Source organism: Mus caroli, unplaced genomic scaffold (assembly GCF_978045245.1).
Source record: "Mus caroli unplaced genomic scaffold, Mus_caroli_1 scaffold_1, whole genome shotgun sequence".
In the NCBI taxonomy this organism is placed as follows: Eukaryota; Metazoa; Chordata; class Mammalia; order Rodentia; family Muridae; genus Mus; species Mus caroli.
This window is the reverse complement of record NW_028227256.1, coordinates 40549626-40567327: the sequence shown is the minus strand read 5'-3', so window position 1 is coordinate 40567327 and position 17702 is coordinate 40549626. Positions and strand designations below refer to the sequence as shown.

General features: G+C 44.7%; 1 protein-coding gene across 2 annotated transcripts in view; it reads right to left on the bottom strand.

Moving 5' to 3' along the window:
• Nucleotides 1–333: 333 nt before the first annotated feature.
• Nck2 (NCK adaptor protein 2) overlaps nucleotides 334–17702 on the bottom strand; it is a 127824-nt gene continuing 110455 nt past the window's right edge. The window contains exons 4-5 of one of the 2 annotated variants that reach the window (XM_085836857.1): nucleotides 16288–17009; nucleotides 334–1718 (exon numbers count right to left, since the gene is read on the bottom strand). In XM_085836857.1, coding sequence (XP_085692983.1) covers nucleotides 1524–1718; nucleotides 16288–17009 — 917 coding nt within the window. In that variant the 3' untranslated portion in view covers nucleotides 334–1523. The remainder of the gene's footprint in view (nucleotides 1719–16287; nucleotides 17010–17702) is intronic. The other variant, XM_021161653.3, reaches the window with a different exon arrangement.

Sequence of the window (17702 nt, the reverse complement as noted above, 5' to 3'; positions counted from 1 at the left end):
CATTTGTGTGCCTGTGATGTGTGAATGTGCACACGTTCGTGTGCATCCAGAGGCCAAGTGTCTTTCACTCTTACTATCTTTCTTTTGAGCCCAGTGCACATGGACTGATTTGAATGCCTCAGCAGCAGGCCTGGGGATGTGTTCAGTGCTAGGATTAGACACGTGACCAATGCCCGATTTTCTGTGGGTGCCAAGGATCTGAACTCGGGTTCTCGTGCTGGGTTAACAGCTGGCACAGGATCCAACACGTCATCTTCCTTTGGAGAGGGAATTTCCCATGACTCCTATGGCTGTTCCTTCCCCAGAAGAGAGTCAGCTCTCCCAAAACACAAACACACAGCCTTGTCATAATACTTTTTTTTATTACAATATTCAAAAAACCGGGTATGCAAGTTTAGGGGATCCCAAGACCCCTTCTTCAATTGTAGGAATGTGCCATCTCAAGACTCTATAGTCAAACTATAAAGAAGTTCAAATGTAAAGAAAAATGAAAATGCAATTTCTTCATAAACATTCTGTTACTACTAATCACATATTCTTTTGTAAACCCTGAAAAATTTCCCTGTAAAGCAAATAATATATATATAATATACACATATTATATATATATATATATATATAGTGTATGTATAAAGTATTGGTAGCTCCCCTTCCCAAGAGATCAGCTGTTTTCCTTAATCATCTGTTATTAGTGTCAACAACCAGCTACAGATACATATTACTTTGAGAATTAAATACATAATTGTGAAATTCAAACAAGCCCAAGGGCAAAAGCACGATGTGGATGGCACACCTGGGGGACACCACCAGAGTACCTTTCTTTCTGCGTTGCCACCTCCCTTCTTTTGCAGACCAACTCTCACCAAAACCCTCTTTTATTGCAAGTACAGCCTCAAAGGCACTGGGCAGTTCCCTCACCACCATCTCCCCAGGGTTTCCAGTATTGCTATCCGCACAGTTTTGGACTCCTGCAGCGCCTGGAGCCAAAATAAAATAAAATTAAAAAATAAAATTAAAAAAAAAAAAAAAGAAACAAAGAAAGAAAAGCAAAGCAGGCCCAGGATACAGGCTGCCGGTCTGGACCAGCATGCTGATGAGAGGCACCAAACACCCGTGGACACAGCTCTTGGAGTGTGTGCCAAGGTCACATATTCACTACATACAGCCTCGCGACCCTCTGAAGGAGCTCCAGTCTTTTAGTCAGTCTCTCTCTCCACCCCCTCTTTCTCTCTCTGTGTATGTGTGTGTGTAAGGATTCAAACAGGCTGTTTCCAGCTGGAAAGGAAAGAAGTGAGTAGCTTTGCTCCCTCTGACCCTCATCCCCAGAAGGTGGTGGCTTGGGACATGGTTGTGAGGGCCTAGGTAGCCGTGGTTGACCAACAGGGCTGAAAAGAAGGACAGACTGGGCCACAGAGGTGATCCAGGCCACATGGGTGGAGGTGGCCAGAAGTGCTGGGCTCTGGGAGGCAGAGGTGGCAGCGAGGCCCACAGCGGGCAGGGCATGAGGGGGCCAATGGCTGCTTTCACTGTAGGGCTCGGACAAGGTAGAGCTTCTCCCCGTGCTCGCTGGTGAAGATGGGGGCCTTCTTGTAGTGCTCCACAAGCTCGTCCATGCTGTGGAACCGCCGCTGCCCAATGCAGTAGACGCTGTCCACCAGCTGCACCTTGAAGTGCTTGTTTCTCCCTGATGCTTTGAGAGACACGGAGAAGTCACTGGGCTGAGGAGGAAGCAGAAGGGAGTTACCAGCAGGGTAGGCACCTGAGGAGACCAGGGTCTGCCTAACAAGCACCGTGTTCACCCAGTGTCTGCAGACAGACTGGCAGCCCAGCGCTCTCAGGCTCACAATCAAGCACTAATGAAATTCTGCTTCCCATGGATTCGGGGATAAACGCACTCTGGGTCTCTGACACGGAGGAACTCATTACAGAGAGAATGACAGCTGGGTTAACCTCAAGACAGAAGAACCCTGAGATTTCCATTTCCCCAAATTATTTCTGACAAACTGGGAATTATTCAAAGTGGTTTTCATGCAGGCAGAAAACTGGAAGTGTTTCTTCAGATTTCTATTAAAATTTAAGCTCTTTAACAATAGATACTGTCAAGGGAGTGGACAACATGGGTGTATTTTAAAGAGTCTGTGATGTCCCACAGATGGCTCTGCAGTGGTTCAAAGCACAAATTTCTCACAAATTTCCACGAGAAAAGGCTAAATTCTGTGATGAGCTCAGTGCCTTACTTATTGAGTATATTTTGGGGTGTGCTAGTGTTTTAAATAAAACTGGTCATCCAGCTAATTCCCTGAAAGCCACCAGGAAGGCTATTGAATAGAGGTATCAATTGATTCGATGTTCACTAAATGCTGCCTCTGTGTCAGGCAACCTACGCCCTACACATATGCATAAGCCACCCTACACATATGCATAAGCCACCCACGTTAAATAACATCCAGTAAGGAAGGTGGGTAAGGAGGTTACTCCATGATCGTGAGTAGACAACAACTTAGGCGTGTGCTTCCTGTGTATGAAAGAATATGTGCATTTGTGACAGTTGTATGTAAGAGTGAATAGGAGTGTGAATCACTTGTATGTTTGTGTATGTGTGAGTGTACATATGCTGTACGTATATGTCTGAGCACTTGTGGTGGAGTTAGGAAAGACCTCTACAGTCCAACGAGCTGAGGCTCAGCTATGGGTGGCAGTGGCTTGCTTGCACTACGTATGGCACCTATGGTAGGGAAGAGACTCATACCCCAGCCCTTCTCACTCCCACTCATGGTGTCCCTGAATTGTGCTTTGTCCCCTGGTTGGCCATTCTCTACAGGCTATTCTCAAAGTCTAGTTGCCTGGGCAGGGTCGGGATGCCCCTCAGGACTCACCTGCAGCAAGCAGTAAGTCCACACCCATGACAGGACCTTCTAAGTCTGCTACTGTTGTTCCTATCCCTGGGAACTTGCTGCTAATCGGGAACCAGTAGCTGGCCCTCTCTCCCAGCAGGACCTCCATGTGAAATTAACAAAACCCGGTGGGTTGTCTGATAGAGTGGGCAAGTCCTATAGACACAGAGCCCATGTTTGCCCTTGGTCATTTCAAGATAGGAGCCTGGAGCAGTTCAAACTTAGTAGGCAGCAGGGTCACCTAGCAGTCACAGTTACTTAAAGAAAGGAACGACGACAGCAGTTTGAATTTTTATCTCTAGAGTTGGATAGCTGGGAGGAGGCCCAGTAAGAGATGGGCCTTGGGGCATTGGTTTTCAGCATCATGATCATGCATGAGCCCCTGGGTAGGCAAGGCATAGAACCTGACACTTTTTTTCAAAGGATCATGGAACTCTGGTATCACAGGTGAGCATGGCAACTGGCCCTGTGAACATCATCTTTAACAGACAGACCTTTTCACGCCCCAAGATCCCCAGTAATGCTGAAAAGTGCTGTTTGTTTTCTTTTGGAATATTTCAATTGCCAGCACCACTGCTCCTGCCTTGTGATGCCAATATTAAATATGGTTACTTGAATGTAACCATGTGATATCCCAACTGTTGACCTGATAACCAAGATAGCTTGCTACAGATGGATACAAGTTAGCCTGAGTATTCTGGGAGGCCCACTTCACTTGGGAAGTGAAACAACAGATGCTACTTAAAAGGCACACACTGCACAGACTGACACTAAGGTCACCAGGCAGTCATCAGAGAACTGAGTACAATGAAACATGCAAGTTAGGAGCTGTTCAACTCTCCCCCAATGGTTGCGGGGGATTATATTTTAGCTCCTCACTATTAATATTCTAGAAGTAGGTCTGTTCTAAGATGGGGAACCCTCCCTGTGCCAGCTTGCCACAAGCCAGACTGTGCTACTTGGATGATTCTTTAGTCAACCAAGACAAAACAGCTTTATTGTTAGGGGTGGTAACTGCGGATGGCTGTAGCAGATATCTGGTATGCCTTGTGTTTGTTAACTAAGATGACTTTCTGAACAGGGAAATTTGCTTTTAATCAAATCCTTAATATGATACCATGACATGTAAGGGCTTGCTACAGTGCAGCAGTAAAATGATGCAGCCGGGAAAGGAATTTCTAATTTCATGGGCTTCTTGAGTGAAACTTTAAAGTCAAGGGCACACGATCAACTCATGCTAAGCAGGAGTCTAGAGCGTTAATTCAAATTGATAAGACTTTCCTCAGGCAATCTGAAAATGAACAATTGATACCAGTAGACATCTCTTCATGTTACAGGACCCTATTGCCTCTCAATAAAATGTTTAGATTTTGGATTTGTTTTTAAAATTAGAATATTTGCATATAAAATAGTTTGGGGATGTGACCAGAGTCTGAAACACTAATTTGTGTTTTAGATAAGCCTTATATAGCATGACTGACAATCCCCCCTCCCCTTCTTTCCTTCCTTTCTTTCCCAGATCTGAGGAGTAAACCCATTGAACTAAATTCCCAACCCTGACAGTATACATTTTTAAAAATATTTAAAAATAATGTTTTACTTTGGCCCATGTCAGATTATAAATGAGAGGGCCCCCTTGCTAGTACCTCTGAACCCCTCTTTACATGCTGCCTGGAGATGAAAGAACTCAGTGATCCCCAGATCAGCAATGTGGTGTCATCTTTATGGGGACTTTATGAAGAGAGGTTTTTAAGCCTGCTCCAGAAACCGAAACTCATCAACAGCAGGACCAGGTCCCCTTTGTGGGAGGCTACAGCCACTTGAATTTCAGCAGACCTTGAGTCAGTCACCAAGAGAAGTGTAATCACTAATAAATAAATATATAAGTAACCAGAAAAGATGGGAATGTGATTCATGAACAAAGCAGTTCAAAAACGGAAGCTCACGGCCAACTTCCCTGGTAGTCTTCAATGATGCCCACCTTGTTCAATCTGGCCAGTCCCTGTGGAGAGCGTCCCCTTATGGGATAGCTAAGACATTCTGGAAAGGGTTAATATTTATTCCTACCACGTGACCTAACCCCCAAACAAATCTACCTCAAAGAATACCAGGCAGGGGAACAAGACCTAGAACGATTACCCCATCTGTCTTTCCCTATCAGTTCTGAACCTCTTGTGCCTGCTTTTATGAACAGACTTAAGGAAAATAGATGAAGCAGCCGGATGCCACATACCTCCTCTCAAAAACAGTAGGGTATTGTGCTGTGATTCCAATACTCTGAAACAAAGCTTGTCTGAGAACCTATACATGGTTTTCAAACACACAGAGCACGGGGTGGGTAGTTCCTTGGGAGGACGCTTACCTAGCATGTGGGAAGCACTGCCTTTCATCCCCAGATCTATAAAACAAGACATAAGACACTGGTGGAGGCTGCAGTCATCTGTCTCAATTTAGGATTTCCCAGGAACCACACAAGGCCCTCTGCAAGGCTGTGTGAGATTTGGCAACTGACTCAACCAGATAGGGAGTTCCAAGCGAGAACTCAAGACTATCTTTGCCCATTTTGGGTTTCATTCCAGTCATCAGAAGTCAGCCGCTGAATAGGTTCCACACTCCAGAGGAAGGGGTAGTGAAGAATGGATGATTTTTCTTTCTACCATTCTATACACTGTAGCCATCAAACCTTTCTATGGCTAGACTACACTTTGGCTTAGCTAAGACTGCACTTTCTCTAATCTGAAACATCTGCCTCTATGTCCTCTCTTTGTTCTCCCATTTGGACTCCTCCCTGGCTCCACAAGTTCTCCCAGCACTGGATCTGGTTGATGTTCCTCTGACTGGGCCTCCTTCACATTCCCTAATGCTGGACTGCACTGTCCATCTCTTTCTCTGCCTATTCCTTTGTTAAGTCACAGTTCTATTTTCTTCATTGCCTAGTGGAATCCAAGAGTATTAACACTGAGTATAATTCATCCACACCTCTCTTCTTTTTAGGAAGTCATGTTCAGGTGAATCTACAGACAACAGGGTCATAGAATTCATTATTATGAGCACCCCAACATCGCACTCCCCAATCTGAGAACCTGATTTAATTTCACACCCTTGCACTGGGCTCAGAGTACTTATAGATTCCCAATTCTGACCATCTCTTCCACTGTTCTCTTCCTTAAATCTTGCATCTCAGCAATTTTTTGTGTATAGGTATTTTTAGAAAAACACCTGAAAGATGCTCACTGGTGCTTTCTACAGAGTCAGATGGTTCCTACAGAGGTACCTGTTTGACCCAGTGTCTTAAAAACCTCAAAAGTGCCTCTGGACTCCCCATAAATTTAGCGGGTAACTTGGGAAAATATTTCTCTCCCTCCCTCCCTCAAAACTCAATCATAGAAAACCACAAACATCAAGAATGATCTTTAATGTTCTAAGTATTAAAGTGATTTATTTTCTAAGCATGGTGACTGTAAGGAAATAAAGAAAGAGGGAACTTTGCTGCTGAGATACTTAGTTTTTAATTAACCTTAAAATTTATCATCCACTTTGGACAAGAAATGTCCTTGACCACCCACATGGACCTGAGCAAGACTCTGCTTACTGCCTCAAGCATCAGTGATCTGCACTTATGTTGATATTCCCTGCATCTCAAAGAAAGGGCAATCTATTGGTTTCTTATCAAACCCTACATTCCCTCCCTCTTTTTCATTTGAGAAATATTTTTCCCCTTTTTACTTCATTAATAAATACCCTTTGTCTGAAGATGTTCACTGATCCCCAAATGAAGACCCAATGCATGAGAGGTAAAATGGGCACTACTGAGTAACATCTTCTGTGTGCCACCTTCCCTGGCTGCCCAATGCAGCCTCTTTTTAAGTCAAAACTGACTGAAATGTTTCCATCAATGCTGGTCACACTTGCTCTGTGTTCCACATAAAGGCCTAAACATAACCCACAGAACACCAAACATGCATTTCACTAGTGGGAAAGGAACTCATTTTAGTAAAGAAAACTAATTCTCAGCTAGAGAATAACTTCAAAGTCCCCCGGCCTATAAAACTGTCGAAACTATCAGGGCTCTCAAGATCACCTTCAAACAGATCTGCAGAAGTCTACCCTTTCCTCCCACCCCAATAGATTTCCCCAACACAATATTTTATTGTACAGACTTATTGTCCTTCTTTGTCTGTCCACAGTGTTTTACTGCATAGAACTAAAGAACATGTTTTGTTTCTTTGTTGTGTTGTAGCTCAGGTTGATCTGGAACCTACCATGTAGCCCAGGCTGGTCTTGGAACTCTTCCTACCTCAGCCTCCTGACTGCTGGGACCATAGGTGTAAACCACTATACCCAGTTTAAACGAGAGTAAGTTATAATTTTACCATAAAATATGTTCAGGGGGCATACACCCCACAAGGCAGGACTTCAAGTCCCAGCATCAGATTCACTGGAGGAGGGGCCTGGTACTCTGTACTTCTAGCAAGTTTGTTGCTGACAATGATGCTACCTGTCTAAGAAGTACTGCCACTGAGCTCCGGCAGTGGATTCTGCTACATGCCTGGAACTTTATAAAGCGAAACCGAGTACAGAAAGGAAGGTGAATGTGGGATTCCACTATGGTTGCCACACACTAAATTTAATATGTACTGCAGACTCCATGGCATAAAAATGCTACTTCTCACTTCGCTGCTCCTGTCAGGACATCAGGCTTTGTCAAGGAAATGTTTAGTGGCAGGGACTTGTGAAACATCACTGTGGGTTTCATAAAATTAAAATAGGTTTACCATTTGATTCAGCAAACCTACCAAAGGGTATACCTAAGAGAATTCAAGTAGAAACTTAAAGAAATATTTATATACCCACAATCACAGCAGCATTATTAATAATTAAAAACAAAACTAGAAACACCCTGAAAATCTATCACCAGATGAATAGATATAGAAAAAGGAATATTACTCATTATTGAAGGACAATTTCTAAGATATTGCTACAACATAAATGAACTCCAAAGACATTATAACTGAAATAAAATCAGGGACAACCAGAACATAATTCCACTTATAAGAGGCCCCTAAGTATAAAAACCCAGAGTGGGAAAGGAATCTCAGGGAAGAGGGCAGCTAGGGAGTCAGTGTCCAATGAGGACAGAGTTTCAGTTTGGGACAGTAATGAAGCTCTAAAGATTAGCAGCTGCACAATGATGTAAAAGCATTCACTGACTGAAATGCACACTTAAAAACTGTTGAAACAGCCAATTTGGTTTTAAAGACGTTTTACCACAAAAAGAAAAAGAGTAAAGGTTAAGTGGTGATCTACAAGAGATCTGAGAAACTGATGGGAATCCAGGAAACGGAAGGACCACAGTGGGTGGGGAGGCTGTTCCCTTCCTGCCGCAGAAGCCACCAACAGTGGGCATGGGAAGTCATGGGGAGGAGGCACTGCCCCCAAGTGCTGCCTCTTGGAGATCAAACAGAGATTTTGCCCACTTGAGACACCTGCTGACTACTTCGGGGTTTTTTTTTTAGGGACCAGAAAAAAGTTGAGAGATGGTCCCAGCATCAAGGAGTCTCTGGACTTCCTAGCTCATTCTTCTACAAATACATTTTTTGTCTACCTCTCAAAATTCCTAGGGACACTGACTGCATGTGTTTGCTGGAGCCACTGTGCCTCTGTGGAGCAGATGGCATTAACACCATGCTGTGGACGGAATGTAGGCACAAGGCCAAACTGTGAAAGTGGTTATAAAGCTAACTGTTCTGGTTTCAATCTACCACAGTTCTTTATTCTCTGTGGACTCGAAGTCCACAACAGTAAACTGACAGTGAATGTATAAATCTGTAAGTGGCACTCCACGGCTTCAGGATGGCCCTCTTAATGGTATGGAGGGTCACAGAGATGGGTAGTCTGGGCCTGGTGTCTGCCTTGAACAAGCTGTATGATGATTTTATCTGCGAGTTCCTTTAAACATAAAACCTTTCTTGTTGAATTTTTCTTTCTTTTTCTTTCTTTCTTTCTTTCTTTCTTTCTTTCTTTCTTTCTTTCTTTCTTTCTCTCTTTCTTTCTTTCTCTCTTTCTCTCTTCCTCTCTTCCTCTCTTTCTTTCTTTCTTTAAAGATTTATTTATTAAATGTAAGTACACAGTAGCTGTCTTCAGACACACCAGAAAAGGGCATCAGATCTCATTACAGATTGTTGTGAGCCACCATGTGGTTGCTGGGATTTGAACTCAGGACCTCCGGAAGAGCAGTCAGTGCTCTTAACCACTGAGCCATCTCTCCAGCCCTCTTGTGGAATGGGAAAGAACTCTTCAAAGGACATTGATGTCGTTTCTCACGTGTGAGATAGGGAGCATCCACTCCTACTTTTCCACAGCAGAAGGGACCCCAAGTGGGCTTGCTGGTCCACACACCCATTGGTCCCGAGTCTGCTCTACACGTGTTTTATTGAAGACACACATTCCAAGTCCATGTCTACAGTTTCATATCAAGACTACTTTACATAGCATGCTTGTGGGATTGCCAGTAGGCAAGCCAAACTCTTACAAATCCTTTCTCTGAGAAGCAAACAAAAGTCTCCATATGTAAGACACACACTCGTGTCTACTGCAGCCACAGTAAAGTAAAAAAAAAAAAAAAAAAGAAAAAAAATGCAAACCAGGCAAAACCCAAATAGCGAAAAAGCCAGCCTCGAAGCTCCCCCTTAGTACAGTTCACACATTAGCCACGTGGGCATTTCAGGGAGTCAGGTGATAAAGGCATATCTGATCCTGGGCTTTAAGTTTCTCTTTCCATTATACTTTTACATATTTTGGATGAAAAACATTTCTACCCTGTACTAACCATTTTGCAAGAACTCTACATAAGTCTTTTTGCAAAAAGGAGCTACAGATCTAAGGGATTTGAATGAGAACACTTCTGAACACTCTTAAGGTTGAACTGTCAACCTGACATTTTTTTCCTAGTCTGCAGAGCTGCTTTAGCTGACAGGGGGTGGCCTCCTCTCCCTTTACCACGCTGGCAGGCCTGAGGAGCTAGCATCCAGACCCTTTAGCCGCAGCAGCAACAGTACTCCAGAGGCCAGGGATTTGACCCACTCCACACAGCAGTACAGCACAACCCCACACATGAACAAAATGCAGGATGACCTGGGCAACCTATAGCTCCGTTAGGTTCAGAGGGCAATCTTTCCACTGTACATAATCAACTTACCCCCTAAGAGGAGTAATGGTTTTTAGGCTTCAATGCCAAGCAAGGTAGACATTGTTAAATGTTTCTAATATAACCTCGGGCTAACTCTCATGGAAAGGGGTGTACAGGGGGATGGAAGGACAAGCCTGCAGGTCAGCCAAGACTTTTCAGAAGATAGGCAGAGTGGCATTGGAAAGATTTATGTTTCCCAACATGGTGTGTATGCTGTGCTGCAGAAGGTAGGGGTGTGGTGTGCCCTCCACATTTGTACTGAGCTCTGGACAGGCAAAAGCCAAGCTGAAGGAAATGATGGAGCTGAGTATGTGATTTGTGGGAGCTAGACACACTGCTGAGGTAGCTGAGAGGACACCTACAGGTTAATGACCATGTTTTACCACCACTGTCCAGACAGCTGTTGGCTTGGATGACTCAACTCACAGACACACCGTGATTCCCAAGTTGTTGTAGGTCGTTCTCTATTTTCCACATTCCTACAGTTCTACATTTCACTCACAGAGTTCAACATGGATTCAGCACTGTAGGTCTATTATCCTTTGATACTTGAGACAAGAAACTCTGGAGTTTGGAGTATGTGCATGTACACGATGAGCCGTCTTTGTGTAAGAGCTAGCCTCTCAAACTAATCATATCCTTTACACAGGTCCCACATAGTGGCGTGAAAGCGAGTACTAGAGATCAAAGGCCAGTGAGGAGGAATCTGCCTCCGAGGGCTCTGGCTCACTTCCGAATGAAACAGCCAGGCAATGGGCTCTTAGAAAAAGAGCCCATTTTAACGTATATAGCCTTCTAAGACTCAATAGTAAGTTCCTATTGCTGGTGAAAAGATTTACATATCATACTGAACACTGAGAAGTCAAGTTGGAACCTAACTAGAGGCTTCTCACCTACTGACTAGGTTCATGGTACTGGAAAATAGTCTGCATACTACCAGGGGAGAAAGGCAGTCATCAACCTAGCTACAAACACTGCGATCTACAACAGTGACCTGCCCACAGATATGCCGGAGCAATACTGGTACAAACATTACAGGAATAAGCAACCATTGTATCACTGAATTTGAGGCCTATTCCATGAGACAGAACTCATACTTGCCTATTCCTTTAGGTGGCCAAGAACTTGTGACTGGACAGACTATGAGCCTAGGAGAAAACCAAATACTTTTGTTCTCAAGTAGCATAGCAATAAAATGACCCCTGCTATAGAATGACATACTGCTATACCCTCAGATGATGGTCTTGCTCAGCCAAAGAAGCGTCCTCTCTCAGTGGATGGTAACTAATACACAGACTCACAAATGCACAATGTGTTAAGAGTGAGAGATTTAGGACCCTCAGTACTAACAAGAATGTCTTCAGCAAGCGCCTCCCCTTACTGCTTAGGCACCTATGTAGAAAAAGAGGTTGGAAGATTAAGAGTCAGAGGGGATGAGGACCCTAAGGACAGAATGTCTTCCAGACACATCAGGACTGAGGCATATATGATCTCTAAGAAACTGTGGCAGCAAGGGCAGGGCCTGTCCATGTTCAAGCTAGGTGTAGCCCTATCTCTGAGAAGAGAAAGTGGACATAGGGGTCCACCCTCTAACCAAGAAGTTATCTGCAACTGTCAGCCACTTCAAAAGGAAAAATTAGTTTTCTCTCAATGGAGTCTAACTGTATACATTAACCACCCTTGAGGGTGAGCCTCATGCCCAACACTAGATGATCAACACAAAACAAATGGACTCAGCAGCATTTTTATAAATTTTTTGTCTCCATATTTTGTTTGTTTGTCTTGGTCTTTTGGATGTACATTATGATTTCTCATTTTTTTGTTTTGTATGTGTGTGTTTTCTTTAAAATTAAAAAAAATTCTGATTTCCTGTTTGAGGGGGTGGGGAAGAAGACATGGAGTTTAGAGATGGACAAGATTCAGGCTAGGGGAATGCATGGTCAGAATATATTAGATTAAAATAATTTTAAAGAGTAAGAATAGGTAGGCTTAAAGTTAGAAAAATATCATTTGGTTCCATACAAAAAGCCTGACAAAATGACTTTTTCCAAAAACAAGACTGTAATAGCTAGTTTTAGGTCAACTCAACATAACCTAGAGTCATTTTGGAAGGAGCCTCAAGTGAAAAAAGTGTCCCCAATAGACTGGTTTGTGGGCAAGCCTGTTGTGCATTTTCTTAACTGTGAACTGATGTGAGAGGACACAGTTCACCGTGGGCAGTGACACCCCCAGGCTGGTGGTTCAGGTGTTATCAGTAGGCTGTGAAAGCCATGAAGTAGCATTCTGTCATGCCCTCTGCTCCAGTTCCAGCCTTCAGGCTTCTGCCCTGACATCCTTCAACAATGGATTATGATATGGAAGGTATACGCTAGATAAACTGTTTCCTCCCAAAGTTTCTTTCAGTCATGGTGTTTATCTCAGCAATAGAAACTCTAAGACAGCGAGAGATGCTACTCTGGGTAACCTGCTTATTCCTAATGCCAGCTTGGTTAGGGGCTGAGCCATGGGCTAGGAAGCTGGACAATGCAAACCCTAAGGAACTGACTTGACTGCTTCTGTCTTCCAAGCTAACCCAGAAAGACCTTACATTCTGAGAAATGCCGAGAGGATAGAAGGGCAGTCATCTCTATAGTCACAGCTCCTGAGGGCATCTGGACCTGAACTGCATTATAGGAATCCCATCTAGACAGATGGGTCAAAGAAATGGTGGCTAGAAATGTTTCTATAAGAAATAAATTCTTAAAATGTTACAACCCATTATTCTTATTCTTAAACTATGGTCAGAAATCTTTCTAGAAGAAATAAAATTATTTTGGTCCGGAACGATGACTCAGAGGTTAAGAATGCTGTTGATTTTTTCAGAGGATGCAGGTTTGATTCTCAGGACCCACATGGTGGTTCACAACCCTCGGCAATTCCAGTGCTAGATCTAACACCCTCTTCTGGCCTCCCAGGGCACTCTACACATGTAGTACAAAGATACATATCCTGGCAAAATATCCATATGCATAAAATAAAATTTAAATATATAATAATTTGAAGATAACTCATTAGTTTTTATTTCCTATTAATTGGCTTTAAAAGGGAAAATGAAGCACCCACTGGCTTTGACGTGTGGTCAATAAAATATTAAATCCTCTTTATCAAAGGACTTTTCCTCTACCTGAAATGAGTGTGACGCGTGACAAACATCAGTACCTAATGATTATCACGCCACATAATGCACCGGAGGGGAATTATTAGCTCTCTGAGGATTAAAAGTCTACAGAGGGAGGACTCCCCATGCCCCTCTTGCAGATGCTGTTCTATCCCAACCCAGGCCCTTTTCTACCTTTCAGGAGGTCTCTTTACTTTGCACCAAATGCCTTTTACAAGGAAAGGGATCCAGAAAATAAAACACTGACACTTACACCTCTTGCCAGAAATTAATTTTAAGTACAGCCTCTTAAGCATTCCCATAAAATCAATGTAGGCAAACATGTAAGGATCTGGTGCCCATTCGGGGGAGGGAGGGCTTCTGTGAATTTTCTACTTTGGGCAGATTTAGTTCACAAGTGCTGGTTGACAAGGGAAAATACTGTGCCTCTTTTAGTTTTCAGGAAGAATTGTCATTATAGATAAGCAAACAGAGTAAGAAAGAAAGAAAAACAGTCAGAAGAGAAAGGGTGGTGGGTGCTGCGGCTGGGGGCGGTTGAGTCAAACAGGTCTGCTTGTCGTTAGGGAACTGCAATGCTTAGCACTCCCCCAGCCTGGAAGGCACCGATGAAACAATGCTTCTTTTACTTGCAATGCACACCTCTCTCTTCAAAAACACAGACTTTCTTGTACCCCGGAGAAGAGTAAATTTTAATACTTTGAGGAAGAAAAACAGCAGGCATTTATCAGTGCAGAACACCATCTAGAGCCTTATTCATTTACCTTGTAATCACCTGAGATACATATCAGGAAGATGTATTCCCCTAAACTACTGTTCACATTCAGGAGTCAGGCTTCCCATACACCCCCCACCACGCCCCCCAATGGAGGCTACAGGCCTAAATGCACCTGCCTCAGTCCTGTAAGAGACTCATGCCTCTGGGAATACCTTCTATATCCCAACCCTGTCATATGCAATTAGATCACGAATTAATGTTCTGTGTGACCTGGGTTTAAACGGCTATGAGGACAAGGCTCTGACCTGAAAAATCCCAAAAGAACAGGAGAAGTGACATAGGACATGGGAAAGGCAGCAGGAAGTGGAAAAGAACAAGCAGGGAGTCACCATGCATCCACCAGGACAGGTCCTTCCCTGTCGTGGAATGGAGCTATGAACAGATAAGAAAAACAGTAAACCTGAATGTGGCCCATTCTTTCATCACAACTTGGACCCCTTGGCACACATACACAACTTAACAGTCCCAGGAATGTAGGGGCAGAGAGGCACCACACAGATGCAGCCCAATCAGTGTCTCTGGAAGTGACACACATGTTCTAATAAAGTATTCTTTGCCCCCGCACCCCTAGAAACAAAAGCCTGTCTTAACCCAGCAGAATAAAGGATGTCTACAAAAAGGGTTAAAATAAACTGTAAATAACCAATGTCTCCATCAGTGGGAAGAAGGCTGCTAATGTGCACACAGAAAATGAATGGGTCTTTTTTGGATTAGAAACCCCATCTGTCAATAAAGAGGCCAGTCAGTAGCTTTCCACCTTGTGGTTCTTAGCCCTCTCCCAGGAAGCCAGTCCAAATGCAAGCATTGGGCTCTAAGGCACTCTGGACTGGGCATTTTGTATTCTAATTGATTTCCCAGTGCCTGACCTGTTTCTGCTCTGGTGCTGTCCTCACGGGCCCAGAATGTGACCAAAAGGCAGCCAGGCACAGAGACTCCATGGCGTGAGAACAATGCCATGTGAAGTCTTTGCCAGCAATGATGAACACCCTGGTCTTGATCAGGACATCTCAGTATTCAGATTTCAGAGGCAGTCAGCATTCAGAGACCTGCCTAAGAATATCCAAGGCTAAGGTTGGCCCTGAAAAGCTGCTGACACGGTGCAGGGATCTGGTTTCCACTAGCTCAATGCCTCTTTTGCTATAAAGAACAGACTTCAGTGGCCCCTCTCCGTGAGGGGTTGTGACCTCCTCTCAGATCAGTTCTGTGTAGACTGCTCACTGAGCTAGCAGAGCAGTACCCACACATTCTGCTTTTACAGTGTGAGTGTAAAACATGAAACCAAAGCCTGGGAGAACTGGTAACCCTTAAAGATACTGGACTAAACCCTTGCTTACAGGTTTAGGAGGGTCACTGGGAAGGTATTTACAAACTGGGTTATTCTCGGGAAGCACACACAGCAAGGCTGCCTGTGGTGAAATTGTCTGGTTCTTTCAGATAGCCCCCATTGAGCCACAGTGCCCCACAACCAGACACCTGCTGGAGGGAGACTGGCTGTGCCTCCTTCCCTGAGCACTCCAGGTTTCTGTTAAGTTCTACTTGTAAGTACTTTAAGAGCTTTTCAGAGGTGAGCTTCTCGGTGGCTCAGCTTGCAGCAGAGACCACCTTGGGATCATGCAGTTTACAAACCAGCAACACAAGGCTGTGTCAGAGGCCAGACACCTATCAGCTGAGAGCCTGCTGTACACTCAGATGCACAGGAGTTTTCTACACAGGCAGGAACCAGGACGGAACAGGAAGCCCCGCATCTCCAAACTGGAAAAGGGGAAGCCTGGGCCAAGACCACCCCTGAGAGCTGAAAGTCACTTTTCTTATCTTCCCACAACCAGGAAAAGGAGTAGCAACAGGGACTTCACAGTCTACCCAACCTAGATTTAGCTAAATTGGGAGCAGCTGACTCTATGTCAACATAGTATTTATCTAGTACGTGCCCTCAAATACCATTTTGCTATTTCAAGTATAGTCAGTGAACATGCCATGGGAATGGTATACCAGTCACAGCCCTTACACAATGTGGTTGTTTCTGAAGATGGTTCCAAGAACACCTAGAACCGTGGTAGATCAGAACCCTAGAAATAAGGCTTTTTGTTATGCCCATGATTAAGCCTAACTTACATGACATTTAACAATGGAGAATGAGGCAAATGAACTGTAACATCATTGAATATCCGCAGACCAGGGCTGGCTGGAATCCCTGAACTCACAGGTCAGGGAACTGCACATTTAGCTTTCTTCTGGCAATGTGGCTCCAGCACAGGAGCAGCTGGGCACTTACCGAGGACTCGCTGTCCCTAATGAGGAAGTCGCCCTCGACGCCCCGCTCATTGAGCGCACACTCGGCCTGGTGCCGTGTCACGTTGCCATAGTACCACTCCCGACCAGCAAAGCGCCCGCTGGCTGAAGGCCCGGTGTAGCTGATCTGGGGTGTGTGAGCGGGGTGCAGAGCAGGCCCATCACTGAGAACAACCACGTAGTTTTTGGGGACCAGGCCCACTTGGCCTCGGGCATTTTTGCATTTCCACCATTCAGGGTCATTCTCCGGCTTCTCAATCACCTCCATGGTCTCCCCCTTCTCGAAACTAAGCTCCTCCTCAGTGACCGAGCTAAAGGGGTACAGCGTCTGCACCACGTGCAGCACCCGTGCACCCTGCCCATTGCTCAGTGCAGTGCCCCGACGTAGGCTCAGGAAGCTGGGGGCCTCAGCTGCAGCTTCGTCCGCTTCCTCCAGAACGTAGTTGGAGGGGAACCAGCCGATCTGCCCGTTGAAGCTGCCACGCCACCAGCCATCACTGCATTTCTCCATAACTGTGACACGGGAGCCCTTCACCAGGGACAGCTCATCCTCTCGTTCTGCTACGTAGGCGAACTTGACAAAGGCTGGGATGTTGAGGTCATAGATGCGGTCAGCACCGCTGCCATTGGCTGGGTACTCCGCATCAGTGCTTGGCGTTGGGGAAGCATCCCGAGCGCTTGGCTTCCTGCGCGTCTTTCCGAGGCCTGTGAAGACATGGCAAATGGTTCAGCTGGCACTGGACATATGTTGTACACCATGCCCACTCCTACACTATCAAAGTATGGAACTTTTTAGCGGGGGCAGGGTGAGGTAGGACACACAAAGAGTGGTTACAAACGACGGTGACTAGCTGGAAAAGAAAATGATCCAGCTGTGTGGCACAGACATGAAGCTATTAAAAAGCTGATACTTACCAAAAGTGGTCTGTTCCATTTTAACCCATTAACAAGTGCCAGTAGGTCTATGACACCAAAGATAACAAGAAGAGAGAAAAGTAAAACCTTCTGGAAGGATGGCCAGCTTTAGTGATCGCCCGGGGCTCAGGACTGAAAAAAAGGCGTAAAGAAAGACACGGGGAAAAAGATGCCTGCACTTTTGCACTGGGTGAGAAGTTGGACTAAATGAATTTAAAGACCTGTGGCAATTCTCCAATGGGCCAGATCTAGGCCAGAAGCTTGTATCCTACCCTTCATCCCCTTACCTCCCTCCTGAACAGTTTGCCCCAAGACCCTTTCTCTTTGCTCCTCTGATTTCGCTGCCATAGTGCCTGGCTGCAAGCTGGCCCTTCTGGCTTCCTTCTCCATTTGCAGCCCCTTTGCTCACAGAACACTCAACTCTTTTTCTTTTTCTACAACAGACTGATGAATGAGTAAAAGATGTACTGACATACTAAATCC